Source organism: Corythoichthys intestinalis, chromosome 2, assembly GCF_030265065.1.
Source record: "Corythoichthys intestinalis isolate RoL2023-P3 chromosome 2, ASM3026506v1, whole genome shotgun sequence".
NCBI classification, from domain to species: Eukaryota; Metazoa; Chordata; class Actinopteri; order Syngnathiformes; family Syngnathidae; genus Corythoichthys; species Corythoichthys intestinalis.
This window is the reverse complement of record NC_080396.1, coordinates 67,400,435-67,413,563: the sequence shown is the minus strand read 5'-3', so window position 1 is coordinate 67,413,563 and position 13,129 is coordinate 67,400,435. Positions and strand designations below refer to the sequence as shown.

The following is a 13,129-nucleotide window of genomic DNA, read 5'->3' as shown; positions in this document are numbered from 1 at the left end:
AATAGCAGCACTATTTTCCTACATAGGATGAGGACTGCACTTACAGGTGGCCCATCAGGACCAGCAGGTCCTGGAAGTCCCGGAAGACCTTCAGCACCCTAGGAGGATAAAGCAGATTGCAGTCACTTTGGATGTAACCTCTGTCTCCTATACTGTACAAACAGCTATTCAACAATGTATTTTGGTTATTCGTAGACAGAGCAGAATCAAATTTGGTACATACAGTATGTTGCAGAGATGTATACGCATCCATCTTTGGAGATGATTTTTAACTTTTTGTCTCAGGCCTGATTAATGATTATAACCTTATTGTTGCCTGTAGAGTTTGCCAGGTTAGGGCATGCACACCAATCAGGTGTGCTTATCATGTCTCTGGGCTGATGTCTAGGCTGCCGGGTGGTCGTAGTTCATTTGAAATGGTTTTTCCTGCGTTCAGTTAATAATTTTTTACAACACATCATCATTCTGTTCTAGTGGCACCTCCAGATTTTTTTCACAGGAAGGACATATGGATACATTTAAAATCTAAAAGCCATAATTTCATAATATCATTATAATAGTCCATAATTGTAAATAAGAATCTGTCCTTAACTGATCTTGCCTGGTGAAATAAAGGTTACATACATACATAATGTTATAGTATAGACAGTAGAAAACTGTCAGAAAGACTTGAGAAAATGCGTACTGATATACTTGGATTTAATTTGTTATATTTAATTTTATCAAAGATTTATTGTGGACAAACTAATAATTGTACGGTTAACATTTTTGCGTTCCACAACAATTATGTTACATATATATAATGCTACAACAAAGCAACAAAAAGTTTTAAATTGCAATGTCATGATTTGTAATTTAATGAAAATAATAGAAACAAAACGTACATTTCTCTAGATGAAGTTAACATCTCAGCTAGCCATCAATTTAATCACTAGAAAATGCAATTTCTGGAGAAATTGCGATGGTAGCTTTGTTTTCGCAGGTAATCCCCTTGGGGTCACGTCCTGCTGATTTCAGGTCACTTCCTGTTGATTTGGTAACATTTCAGGGTCACTTGCTGTTGGTATCAGGTCATTTGCTGTTGATATTTTACATACATTGCCGTCTATGGCATCAACAATTATGCATCATTGGAATCCAAGTACATTGGCATCAATAGAATCAACATATATGGCCGTCATTGGCATGGACTTACATATCTGTCAATGGCCTGGACATACATGGCCGTAATTGGCATGGACGTACATGGCTGTCAATGGCATCGACTTACTTCGGCACCAGTTGAATGTGAATGGGCTGTAATGGTTTTGGTCAAAAATCACAACCACCCATGTTTTTCTGCCATTGGTCTGTAGAAATTAATGGAATGATGTACATGGCAATGGCAACCCATTAGAAACGAATAGGAAAGTTTTTGGTGAATTTTGGGGGAACCGTAGGTTTTTGGCAAATTCTGTATACAACTTTTATGCTCTTTACCTTCCTGAAATTTCTTGATGTAGGATTTATGTGAATTGGATACAAATTGTAGGGCTAGATATATTTTGGAAAAAAAAACATTTAAAAAAACCAAAACAAAAACAAAAAAAAGCACGCATTATGGCGCAAATGGTCATTTTTGGGGGGTCAGTCGAAAGATTCCCTGCTCTCACGAGAATTCCGGTCATTTCGGTATTTGAGCGGTGTTGATGGGCCAAACGGTTTGGGTGTGCGGCGCGCTGAAGAAACACCCTTCAAAAAAAAAAAAAACATAGATGGTTGCTTTTACATTACATGCAAAGCTACCATCAGTTAAGGCTCCAAAGTCAGTGAGGTGGCTAGTGGGGTAGCCAGTAAATTAATGGAGGGGCCATGGCCACACCCTGTTGGGGACATTATTCTGGTCCTTCAGTGGATGAGACTCCACCTCGATTGATGGTAAAAGTTCTACCTTAGGATATGGAATAGACACTCACCACAGCACCCTGAGGTCCGACTCCACCTGGCAACCCATTCGTCCCAGGCAGCCCCTGGAAACAGACATTATATAAGTGCATTTAAAACAGCCAATGAAGAATACTCCAAGAATAAAAAAAATATATCCTGAACATGATCAGTGTATTTTAAATGCTCTTCTACTCACTGGCGCTCCCGCTCTCCCTCTGCCCTACGGAAAACACAAAAAGCATTACTGGCACATATTCTGCTTTAAAATATGTCAGTGTGAGCTTGTTAGTTGAGGGCCTGGTTTATGTTATGTTGGGGTACTTACAGCAGGTCCAGCTGGCCCAGGAGGTCCGGTTTCTCCCTACGGACACATGATAAACTGAATCACACTTTTAATTAAGTACTGCTACATTAGACAATATATAAATCGAAGGACGCTAACAAAGGTTAGTATAGTTAACGAAAACGAGTGACAAGACGAAAACTAGACTTGGAAAAAAACATTTCGTTAACTGAAATAAATAAGAATTATAAATAAAAGGAAAAAACGAGAATTGGAACTGCATTGTGGGATCACAAAACTAACTAAAACATATAGACATTATAGACACTCATCCTTTTGTTTTCATATTTTTTTATCTCCAGAAGCAACATTTATACGTAGCAATGATTATTTTTTTTTGTCTGTTTGTTTACGGTTCTTCATGTTATTTATCTTTAAAATGTTTTTTTTTTCTGCAACTGAACTCAGTATATAGTACGTGTATGAAAAAGGTAAAACTAATGCTAAAGCTTACAAAAAGTCAAACTAATAAATTCAAGAAAAATGAAAACTAATTAAAACTAGCACATCACTCTAAAAGCTAATTAAAACTGAATTAGATGAAAAATTCTAAACTAAATAAAACTATTGTATAATGAAAAATCCATAACTATGAGAACCTTGATTTTAACAGAATATGAAAACATGAGTGATACACTGATGGATTAAAAAAAAAATACATAGACAGTATTTACTTGGAATACTATTCACAGATAAGCAGAAAACTGCTCAACAATTATTGAATCATTTGCAGAGGATTTTAAGAGCGTGGATTAACCTGGCAGATATTATCACTAATTGGACTGGATTACCCCAAATCAGACTGTTTCCCAAAAATTTGGAAAAGATATGACCTATTAACCCCTTTGCGCAACTCCTTTAACTCTTTATTTAACCCCTTAGCAGCTGTATTTGTGAAGTCAAAAGACTCCAAATAATCACAGAGATGTTAATAGTTGGCTTTTTCACTGCATTCCTAGCAAACAGATGGGATGCGACTTCAATTGCTCTCTTGTTTGTTTTGTAATGAGTCAGATGACCGTATTAGTGTACAGCATGCACAATGTGCCACTGGGAGCAAGCGTCCTTATTTGGTTTACTAATTAGCCGAGTTGCTAAATGTTTTGGAAGAAGATTTGGAGACTATTACTGAAATCTAATTGCTGTTGCACTCATAATGTTTGTGTACAATTATAAAACATGGACAGTCTCACAGATGGAGGGGAGAGAAATTCCGGGACGGATTAGAGAAATTAAGCTGATTCTGATCCCTCATTAAAAGTGTTTGGACCACGAGTTTGATAGATTGAGCTCGACAGAGGGCACGCAGGCATCATACCTTCATTCTCATCCAACCTACAGATATTCTGTATTCTCACTGTGCAACGCAAACGACACACATACTTGTTCCCCTCCAGGTCCGTCTTTCCCAGGGGGACCATCAGGACCTGTCAGACCCTGAAGAAAAGATGAATTTCATGACTTTACATCACTCTTTTGAGATATTACAAATTCATAACTGAGTGAATAAGAAGCGATTCTGCCTCATGCCAGAAAATAACTGTTAAAGACGTGATTCATTCCTAGTGGACACACACACACACACACACACAAACACACAATCACACAATCACACAGACAGCGTGCTGATTTTCATGACTTACATCCACCCCCGGAAGTCCTGGCAAGCCTGGTTTTCCTGCGACTCCTGGTATTCCTGCTTTTCCTTTGGGGCCCTGCAATAAGTAGAGCACCATTAACAAAAGTATGAATATATGTTCAATGTTTATTTCAAGACTTTCTCAAAATTATACATCTAATCCATTTCGGCAGGGATCATTCGAAATGGATTTAAACATCTATTGCCGTCAATAGCAGCCAATAGTGTCATAATTCCACACTCATACTGCCTTGTTATACCCTAGCAGGGTTGCCACCAGTGCTTTATAAGCCTGGTGGGCTGCCAGGCTTCTCTTGACCCCCACAGGGCTAAAAGAGTACCAAAAATAGAAAGTATAAAAAGTATACATAAGTATTTTAACAGCAGTTCATCCGCATCTGGCGATATATTTGTAAGTGCAAGGACGACATCTTATAGTCAATATGTGAGCAAACATTGTGCATCTCTTTACCATTGCACTAATGGGCATTGTATTTTTTTGTTATTTAAAACTGTATTTCAACACAGAATTTTTGCAAGACTCTACTTTCAAGGTAATAAATGGCTAATAAAGGCACATAATAGCCATTATTTTAAAATTTTGCTCAACCTAACAATTTTATATTTATCCATAGATTTCACTATCAGTTGATGAGACAGCTCTACAGACATTGCGCCACAGCTTCCCATAGGCGGCTGGGCCAGGCAAAGCATCATGATGCTTTCACTGCTAAAAACTCAAACACACTGCGTTCTAACGCCGGATTTAGTTTTTTGGAAGAAGCTAGACTGTTTTATGTTCATATCTATAGAAATTTTGGGATTTATTCATTTATTTACAAGAATTTTCAACCTAAAAAGCTCTTAGTTTTGTGATGGCCGCCATGTCGGAATTTTGTATACATACACAAAAACGTAACTTTAATTTAAAATAATCAGATCATTTTCGGCCAACTGCCCATATTTTGGCAAGGCAAAAAAAAAAAATAATTTTGACATTTCTGCTTCCATACAAAAAAAAGATAATTGTTTTTTACGTGTTTTATTTTATGTAACATTTCAATCTAAAAACGACAAGGGCCAGATCGCCAGCAAGATGTGCTGAGGCAATAGTGACATCGGAATTCAACCTAAATAAGTTGTGATTGCATATAGAAAAATACAAAATTTGCTTTTGTTGAGCAAAATTAAGATGATTCGACATGCTTTCCTCAAGTATTAAGTTTGTGATGTGAAAATTGAGTAATTTATTCGCTGTTGAAAACATGTCAATATTGCACTAAAAAGAAATTACATTTGATTTGTTTTGATTTTTTTTGTGTGTTTTTTAACGGACTTAGTTACATTGCTCTATTGATTGAGAAGGAAATTGTAATGTAATATAATGTACAATGTAATACAATGTAATATTGCAATAATTAACAAACATCAGTGTATCCCCAAGTAAACTTGCAAAGAATAGTGTTACAGAAGCCGACCATGTTGTTTTGGGGGGGGTGAATAAAAATAGAAATCTTAAGCTGACAGCAATTTTAAAATTATGAACATTAAGTGTTATTGTAAAATATAGATTCTTAAAAAAAGCATAGTTTTTCAATAATAATAATAAATAAAATTTTAACATACGAACAAAAATACAATAAAATTCGGTGCAATGACAGAGAGCAAGGACAGGTTTATTCAAGGGATGTCCCGATCCAATCACATAATCGAAAATTGGGCCGATCGCGCCATTTTTCAGAGGATCGGAATCGGGTGTTTTTCTGCTTCATGCTCATATAGCGCCTCAACCTTTCACCCTCCCTCCTGCTAAGCAGTGCGACCAAACTGTTTTCTTGGTCACTAGTGCAGCTGGCGTTTGGTACATTAAGTTAAGGATGATTGACAGATCTGAAGTTTTGATATGGCCAAAGAAGCCTCGGTAGCTCTACGATCAACGACACAAATGTGTTAATCATCATTAAACTTGCAGCCAAATTTTAAGTTTGTTGTGACAACTCATTCATTGTGTGAGAGGCTGTTCTTGGCAGTGTGAGCATCGAATCGTGAGTGAATTTGAGTGGACTCACATGAATTATACGAATGTTCTGGAGATTGATTAAAAGTATGGCGTTAAAGGTGATACAATGAAACATGTGGGTGTGCCTACATTTTGTGCTGGTGAACCTTAAGAAAAAAGTTAGGCGCTCCAGTGCAACCAATGCAAAAAAATAAGTGTGGAGCCTTGGCAATATATAGGACAATTTTTCCCCACTATCGTTCAGGCCTTCTCCTAACAGAGCTATTAAAGATACCTGGTGTAAATTCTTCTGGTTTTAATATCGCAATGTATCAGAACCATAATCGCAGTGGTAAGTTTTTTTTTTCCAATATTGTTCGTGTGTGATTTACAGGTATATATGTCTTTTTACTTTTTAGTGCCTAAAAAGTAACAAAATAATCCAGAAATACAGTGGCATTGCGAAAAGATAGAAAAATATACAGTTTATGGCGGAAAACACAATCATGCCTGAAAAGCAGTTTCTGCTCTTACACCCCTCTTTAAAATAAACTGCTGTATTCTAAGCCAAAGGAACTGTTGTGTTCGATAGAACTATGTGTGTATATGCTGTCATAGCAGTTTCATGGCGCATTATGCCTCTGGACTATTATTAATTTGTCCCTTTTACCCTGGAGACCCCCATTTACAGACAATGCGCAAGCGGTTTTGTTTCAACCCAGCCATAAAAAGAAGGTAAGTAATTCTATTTATTCTTCTAAATGTCTATCATTTTTAGCTTAGAATCATGAATTGATGTCTAATATTTATTTAAAAAAAAAAAAAAAAAAAAAAAGAAACGACTTTGAAAAATTATTCATTCAAATATTTTAAACTTTTAAACAAATTACGTCACAATGAAAAAAAAAGTGTCTGTAAATAGGTCACGGATATTAACCTCACAACTATTGCTTAATTGTATTATTTTTTTTTTTGTTACTGTCTCATTTGCCCTGAAATTTTAGATGATAAATAATCAATCCAAACAAAGAAATATTGAAGAAGAAAAAAAAAAAAACATCTAAAAGGGTAAATATTTGAAAAAGAAAATCTCTACCACTCCTTTTTGTCTGTGACTACTGCATCGTGACCCTCGTTCTATTACTGTGTTTCACCCATAAAATCGCCACAAAGTCCGGCTGTGGTCATTTCAAGATGTGTTTTGACACTCGGTGAGACATACTACACGGAGTTGTTGGATTGAAACAAAGTAAGTACGAGATAATATCTCGTTAAGATTAGCGCGAGAATTACAAACACGGCGGGCTAACTGACTAGCGTGCTAGCGATTATCTTTTCGACCCTTTTTGCCATTTGGACTGCTTATTATGGGATGATATTGATACATGAAATGCTGAAGTCATAAAGCCTAGGTCCTAGACTTCAAGGCTAACTACAATAAATAGACCACAGGTGTCAAACCGATTCCAGAAAGGGCTAAGTGGGTGCTGGATTTTGTTCCAACCGATACAACGCAGAGAGTTTAACCAGTGAACTTGCTGCTGAAACAAGCTGCACCTGACAAAGTTTAACTGATTACACATGTAAAAGATGTAATTGGTGAAAAGGTGTCCTCTTCATTGGTTGGAAAGCAAACCTGCACCCACTTGGCCCTTTCTGGAATCGGTTTGACACCTACGAAAAAGACAAGTGTTATGTACTCACATTTACAGTATATGTTCTTTTATTCTCAGTATCTCGCATTCACATTCTTTAATCATAATTGAAAAAATATTTTAAAAGCCCACTGCAAAAATTAAAATATAATGGCATTGGGATTTAACCCCTCAAATTCCCCAGGAAATGTTTTTTCTTTGCACAAACTAAAATAAGCCAAATATAAAATGTATGCAGAAAAGTTATCATTAACTATACAGCTAACTCCCCGTTTAGCCATGTTTATTTACAAAATAAAACAGGGCTAAATTAAATCTACTCACACACCAATTTCTCTTATTATTGTACACCCACCCACATCCTGTGCAAGCATATTGATTATCAAAGACTTGAGTAAAAAAAAGGGTCATCTTGAAGTGTTCATTATTTATTATGTACCATGATGGGTGTCCAAAACCCTTTTTTTTAAATGAGAAACTTAAAGAAAAGTTCAAAGGTCTTAAAAATGTTTATTTTTCACCCACCTGATTTGACCTACTTTTAAGGTGTCAAAAATGCCCTCCTGTTAAAAAAAAAATCCCCAGAAAATAGACATTTTAAGCTTCACAATGACGTATCACACATGCATATAGGACAATTTGGAAATTTGGCCAAATTGGGGGTCTCAGAGCGGAACTTCAAGCACCTGAGTGTTTTCCGCCAAATAAAGTTTTATACTCCGCAACACTCCCGGAAAAAGCGATAGAGGAAGGACTGCAAAAAGTACAGGACTGTAACATGTTTGGAACTTTTGTTCCCCAAAAAAAAAAAAAAAAAAAAATGGTATTGACAGATTCTCAAAATCGGGTGACTCGGACTCGGGTACACAAATTTGCGCTTGGGACATTCCTAGTTTATTCACATACTGACCATAAAATGTTGCCATTGTGCTTTCAACTACCACCAGAGGTAATTAAAATATGTATACTTTTAATACATTCTTTTGCAACAATGATTTAGCCAGGCCTTCAGGAGGGGGTGGGGTTCAAGAGAAGCCTGGTGGCCTATAAAGCACTTGGTGAATCCCTGAACATCGATATTGATTCATCCTCTATTGCAGTGTTTTTCAACGTTTTATGAGCCACGGCACACCTTTTCCATGATTTTTTTTTTTTAATCCCAAGAAACACTGCCAGCAAAAATGGTAAAAACTACTTTCTGTAGCTTATATAAACAATATAAAGTCGTGTATTGAATATGAATTAAACATACACAGAGAAAAACACATAATCATATTTTTACTCATTTAGTGTGACACCTGGGCTTGGTGTAGGTATCACTGCATCCTCGATGAAAGTTCTGTACTATTCTATGTTAAAGTCTTCTTTACAGTCTCGTATAAATCCCAAAGAATGATACTTACTGCCTTACACCAGAGACTACGAGAGGAAACAGTCTTTGCTTCCGTTTGAATGCAATTCAATGAATTTTGCTTAGTGAGTTTTGTCCAGTGTTGCCAACTCCCCAGTAAGGAAAGTAGCTATTGGCTATCCTAATAAACGCTAGAAGTCGCCAGATGATGTCATCACCGAATTTGCATGATTGGCAATTTGCATGTAATTGTAATGGACGCTGTAAGAGAGAGGAATAACATCGTGGGAGAAGCAAAAAGTGAGGGGAAAAAAACAACCTCAATATACAGTGTATCAAAAGTGAGTACACCCCTCGCATTTCTGCAGATATTTAAGTATTTCTTTTTTTGGGACAACACTGACAAAATGATACTTTGACACAATGACAAGTGGTCAGAAATTTTCATATGGCTATTACACTTATGGACATGGTATGTTTTGGAATGTGAGATGTAGTTTCAGAATTTAGAGAAAACCCACACAAGTAAGATGAGAACATGTAAACTCCCTACAAAAGCCAAGAACCTTCTGATCATAAGGACCAGCATTTTCAAATACTATTAGCCTACTTTCGATAAGAACTTTATAAACACTTTCATTGTATACTTACTGCTTTTCCTGCCATTCCAGGAGGTCCGGGCTTGCCCTGTTATGAAAACACATACATTAAAGTTAAATAAATTACAAATGAACATTCAACCACAATTTCCTTACAGCTGGAGAAGAAAAACATCACAGGGAATGCATAATGCTAAGTTTATTACGCAGGTTTCGGGATGAAAACATACCCAAAAAAAAAAACGATCATATGATCAAACCCCTCTGCTGGTTTGGATGGAGGAGGTTGAAAGTGCAGGGGGGAGGTGTGAGGTGAAAGTCTGGATGGTCGCACACCCCTGGGGAATGTATGAATAGACCCTCTGTATGCCTTCATCTGACTGCTGGAACCAAATTATCTACAAATAAAATTCTCCCACATTGCCTTAAAAGGGCACATTCATATAGTGTATGTAGTACTAAAAACTTAACTAAAGTGGCAATATTAAATGACAACTCAAATTCATACAAAATATTGAAAAATGTATCCATTCAGCAAGTTGATGGACACCAAACCCCACTTACACTTGCCTGCCATTAAGAACATGAAATAGTCATGTCAACTCACATTTATTCATATGGCCTTTAATTACAACAAACATCTCACAGTGCTTCACGGGCCCATCATTGACAGACAATTACGATATCCACTGATCTGAACCCCAAAAGAGTGAGGAAAAACCCAAATAATTGAGGGTGGGCGATTGGGAGGAGCCACTGTGATAAAACATTTAACCCTTCTGTTAACCGATTTTTGTTGGGTCAGTTTGACCCAAGGAATGTGCAAGTGTCGAAAAATTATTTTAAACATTAAGCTCCGACTCAATGTCTGCTATTGACGGCGACAGACCTCCAATCCATTTTGAGTCAAAATGGACCAGATGTCTATCGCCGTCAATGGCAATGAGATTTAAACATGTCAGAAACTGAATTTTTAAAACTTTTTATCTACTGGTAAGCATGTGCCACTAACCTTCATTAAGCCAAGCAAATGTATTAAATACCCCAAAATACCTATTTATGACAAAAAGATAGGTCAATTTGACGTCTATGAGTAAATATCCTAAAATAGGATAACCCCACTAGTAATTTCACAGCAAAATATGTGTTCAAATGCTACATAAATAAAAATTGTTTAAAATAGGAGGAAAAACAGGTCAAATTGACCTCTGTGAGTAAACATCCAAATGAAAAACAAATGGTAAATCACAAATAGCAATTTCACACCAGGAAAAGAGAACGTACTGAACAAAAATGTAAACTCTATCGAATAGAGAAAATGACAAGTCAAAGTTACATAAGGTACCATATTTTCCGGCCCACCCGAACTATGAAAGAAAAAAAAAAGAAAAAAAGTGTGACTTATGGTGCGGAACATACAGTAGGCCTATAAATGTACGTAAAACACACACCACATACAGTTTTTGTTTTATTTATTCAGGGATCCGGTATAGAAATGGAATGAAATTGAAAAATATGAGACCCTGCATAACTGCAGATTCACCTATTCATTCAAATATTTGGAGTAGGGAATTTCTTATTTAATTTTATTGGAAGCCAACATGGAAACCAGTTTTTATCTCAGTTTAAAGGTGTATATATATATATATATATATATATATATATATATATATATATATATATATATATATATATATATATATATATATATATATATATATATATATATATATATATGTATAAAGACCATTAATTCATTTGTAAATTGGGGCAATTCACAGTCAGAAAAATAGTGGTGGGTGCACTGAGCATTTTACCACTATACTGCATGTGTAATCTAATATAGTTTCATAGCCCATTGGCTGTTACATTGATAGAAGCTGAATTCAAATCACAACAAGCGCTAAGACAAAGCTCAACTCACATCAATTCCGTCCCGTCCAGGGGGCCCTGGCGGCCCTGCTGCCCCTACTGCTCCTCGTGGACCAGGCCTCTGCTATACAAAGTAAAAGGAGCATCATTCTTTTTGTCACCATATGGCATCAACATTCTCTATATAAACTTCTTAGTTGCCTCCCAATAGTATAATAATTGTGCATGTGAAAAGACATCAATAGATAATGTAAAGACAATAAAAAGGCAGAAAAGATTACATGAGAAAATCAACCTAGTGCGTAATTGAGGGTGGATTTGTCCACTGAGCTGGTGTGTCGGTCTGAATGAACAGAGGTGGTATTGTGCGCACTCCTTTCTATCTGTACATTCCACAGGTTGAAGAAAAAAACACAGGCAAAATCTCTCTAAAGCAGAACCAATTCACCACACTTCTGCATTCAGTCGATACCAATATCAATGTAATAACGACCGTATTTTACAAATACTAGTCTACTTGTTTCTTAATAAACAAGTTTTTCTTTCATTTTGTCAGAAAACTCTACCAAAAGTGAATCTATATGATCTTTATTCAGGAATCACACTGTGTGTCCATAGCACACAAATCAACAGAAAAATGACATAAGAAAACACAGTAAGAAACGCCACAATATAATAGATTTTAAATGAATCTTTATTATGTGTTTATTTATTATTATTAATATCATTTCCTGGCATTTTTGTTGGAATAAGAATTTAAAAAATCAGTAAAGTATGTCATTTTAGGTAATTCACCAATAGGCCAAATATGCGTATAGTTGTCTAACATTATATTGAGTTGATTGGGCATAAGATTCTTTGATTCACAGCTCTCTGAGGGGGCAAAAAAAATCTGTATGACACCGTTGGGTGAATAACAGCAGGTTTGTTATTAGCATCTTCATCACCAACTTCTGACGAGAAATGACAATTTTGCTTTCCACCTGCTCCTGGTGGCTAAAATACGGAGCAAGGGCACGGCCATTGATGAAAGCCTACCTGGCCATGGGAAGATGTCAAAAGCTGGCACAGTAGGAGCACCCACAAAGCCGAGAATGTCGTCATGACTCCCAGTTCGCTCTCTCACAGCGGTAATGGCAGGAAAAAGGTCCAAACGCAGTCGCCGAACCTGGTTGGCTCCCCCCTCAGAGTCCGACGGAGCCTTCGTTCACCTGACGGCGCGCAGCTCCTGAATAACGTCCTCTTGGTTTCCAGATTAACCCGAACCTCCAGAAAGGAGGAAGGGGCTGAGCTCAGTTTGGACCGGAGTTCCCGAGGGTGTGGGGGGCGAGGAGGAGTGGGTAGAACTTGAATAGGTCGAAAGTCCTGCAGCAATCATTTGAAAAATCAGTCGAGGAGGCAAACCCGAGATTTATTAATACAGTCACTCCCATTGAAAGTGAAAGACATTAACTCCATTTCATCCATTGAGTGATCATGTTTCACTGCCAATGACGGTGATAGACAGGGGCGTCACTAGTGACTAGACTTAAACCTAATACAATACTGGGACACAGCAGGGCACTAGCAAGCGAGCAAAAAAAAAAAAAAAAAAAAAGCACTTATCTATCATAAAAAGTCAGAAATAGTGCTTTAGACTATATAATCAAACCCAAACAAGTTTCTGTAAAAAAAATTGTTATTTCTGTTTGTTTCTCAGCCAATCAAAATTCCGAATATTCAATTCACCTCTGCTCATGCTCATC

General features: G+C 36.7%; 1 protein-coding gene across 3 annotated transcripts in view; it reads right to left on the bottom strand.

Moving 5' to 3' along the window:
- col9a3 (collagen, type IX, alpha 3) overlaps window positions 1-12,836 on the bottom strand; it is a 39,587-nt gene extending 26,751 nt beyond the window's left edge. The window contains exons 1-9 of one of the 3 annotated variants that reach the window (XM_057826753.1): window positions 12,423-12,836; window positions 11,437-11,505; window positions 9,565-9,600; window positions 3,913-3,984; window positions 3,653-3,706; window positions 2,252-2,287; window positions 2,123-2,146; window positions 1,956-2,009; window positions 45-98 (exon numbers count right to left, since the gene is read on the bottom strand). In XM_057826753.1, coding sequence (XP_057682736.1) covers window positions 45-98; window positions 1,956-2,009; window positions 2,123-2,146; window positions 2,252-2,287; window positions 3,653-3,706; window positions 3,913-3,984; window positions 9,565-9,600; window positions 11,437-11,505; window positions 12,423-12,488 — 465 coding nt within the window. In that variant the 5' untranslated portion in view covers window positions 12,489-12,836. Of the gene's footprint in view, window positions 1-44; window positions 99-1,955; window positions 2,010-2,122; window positions 2,147-2,251; window positions 2,288-3,652; window positions 3,707-3,912; window positions 3,985-9,564; window positions 9,601-11,436; window positions 11,509-12,422 lie in introns of those variants that run through there. The other 2 variants (XM_057826744.1, XM_057826762.1) reach the window with 2 other exon arrangements.
- Between the last annotated feature and the right edge of the window lie 293 nt (window positions 12,837-13,129).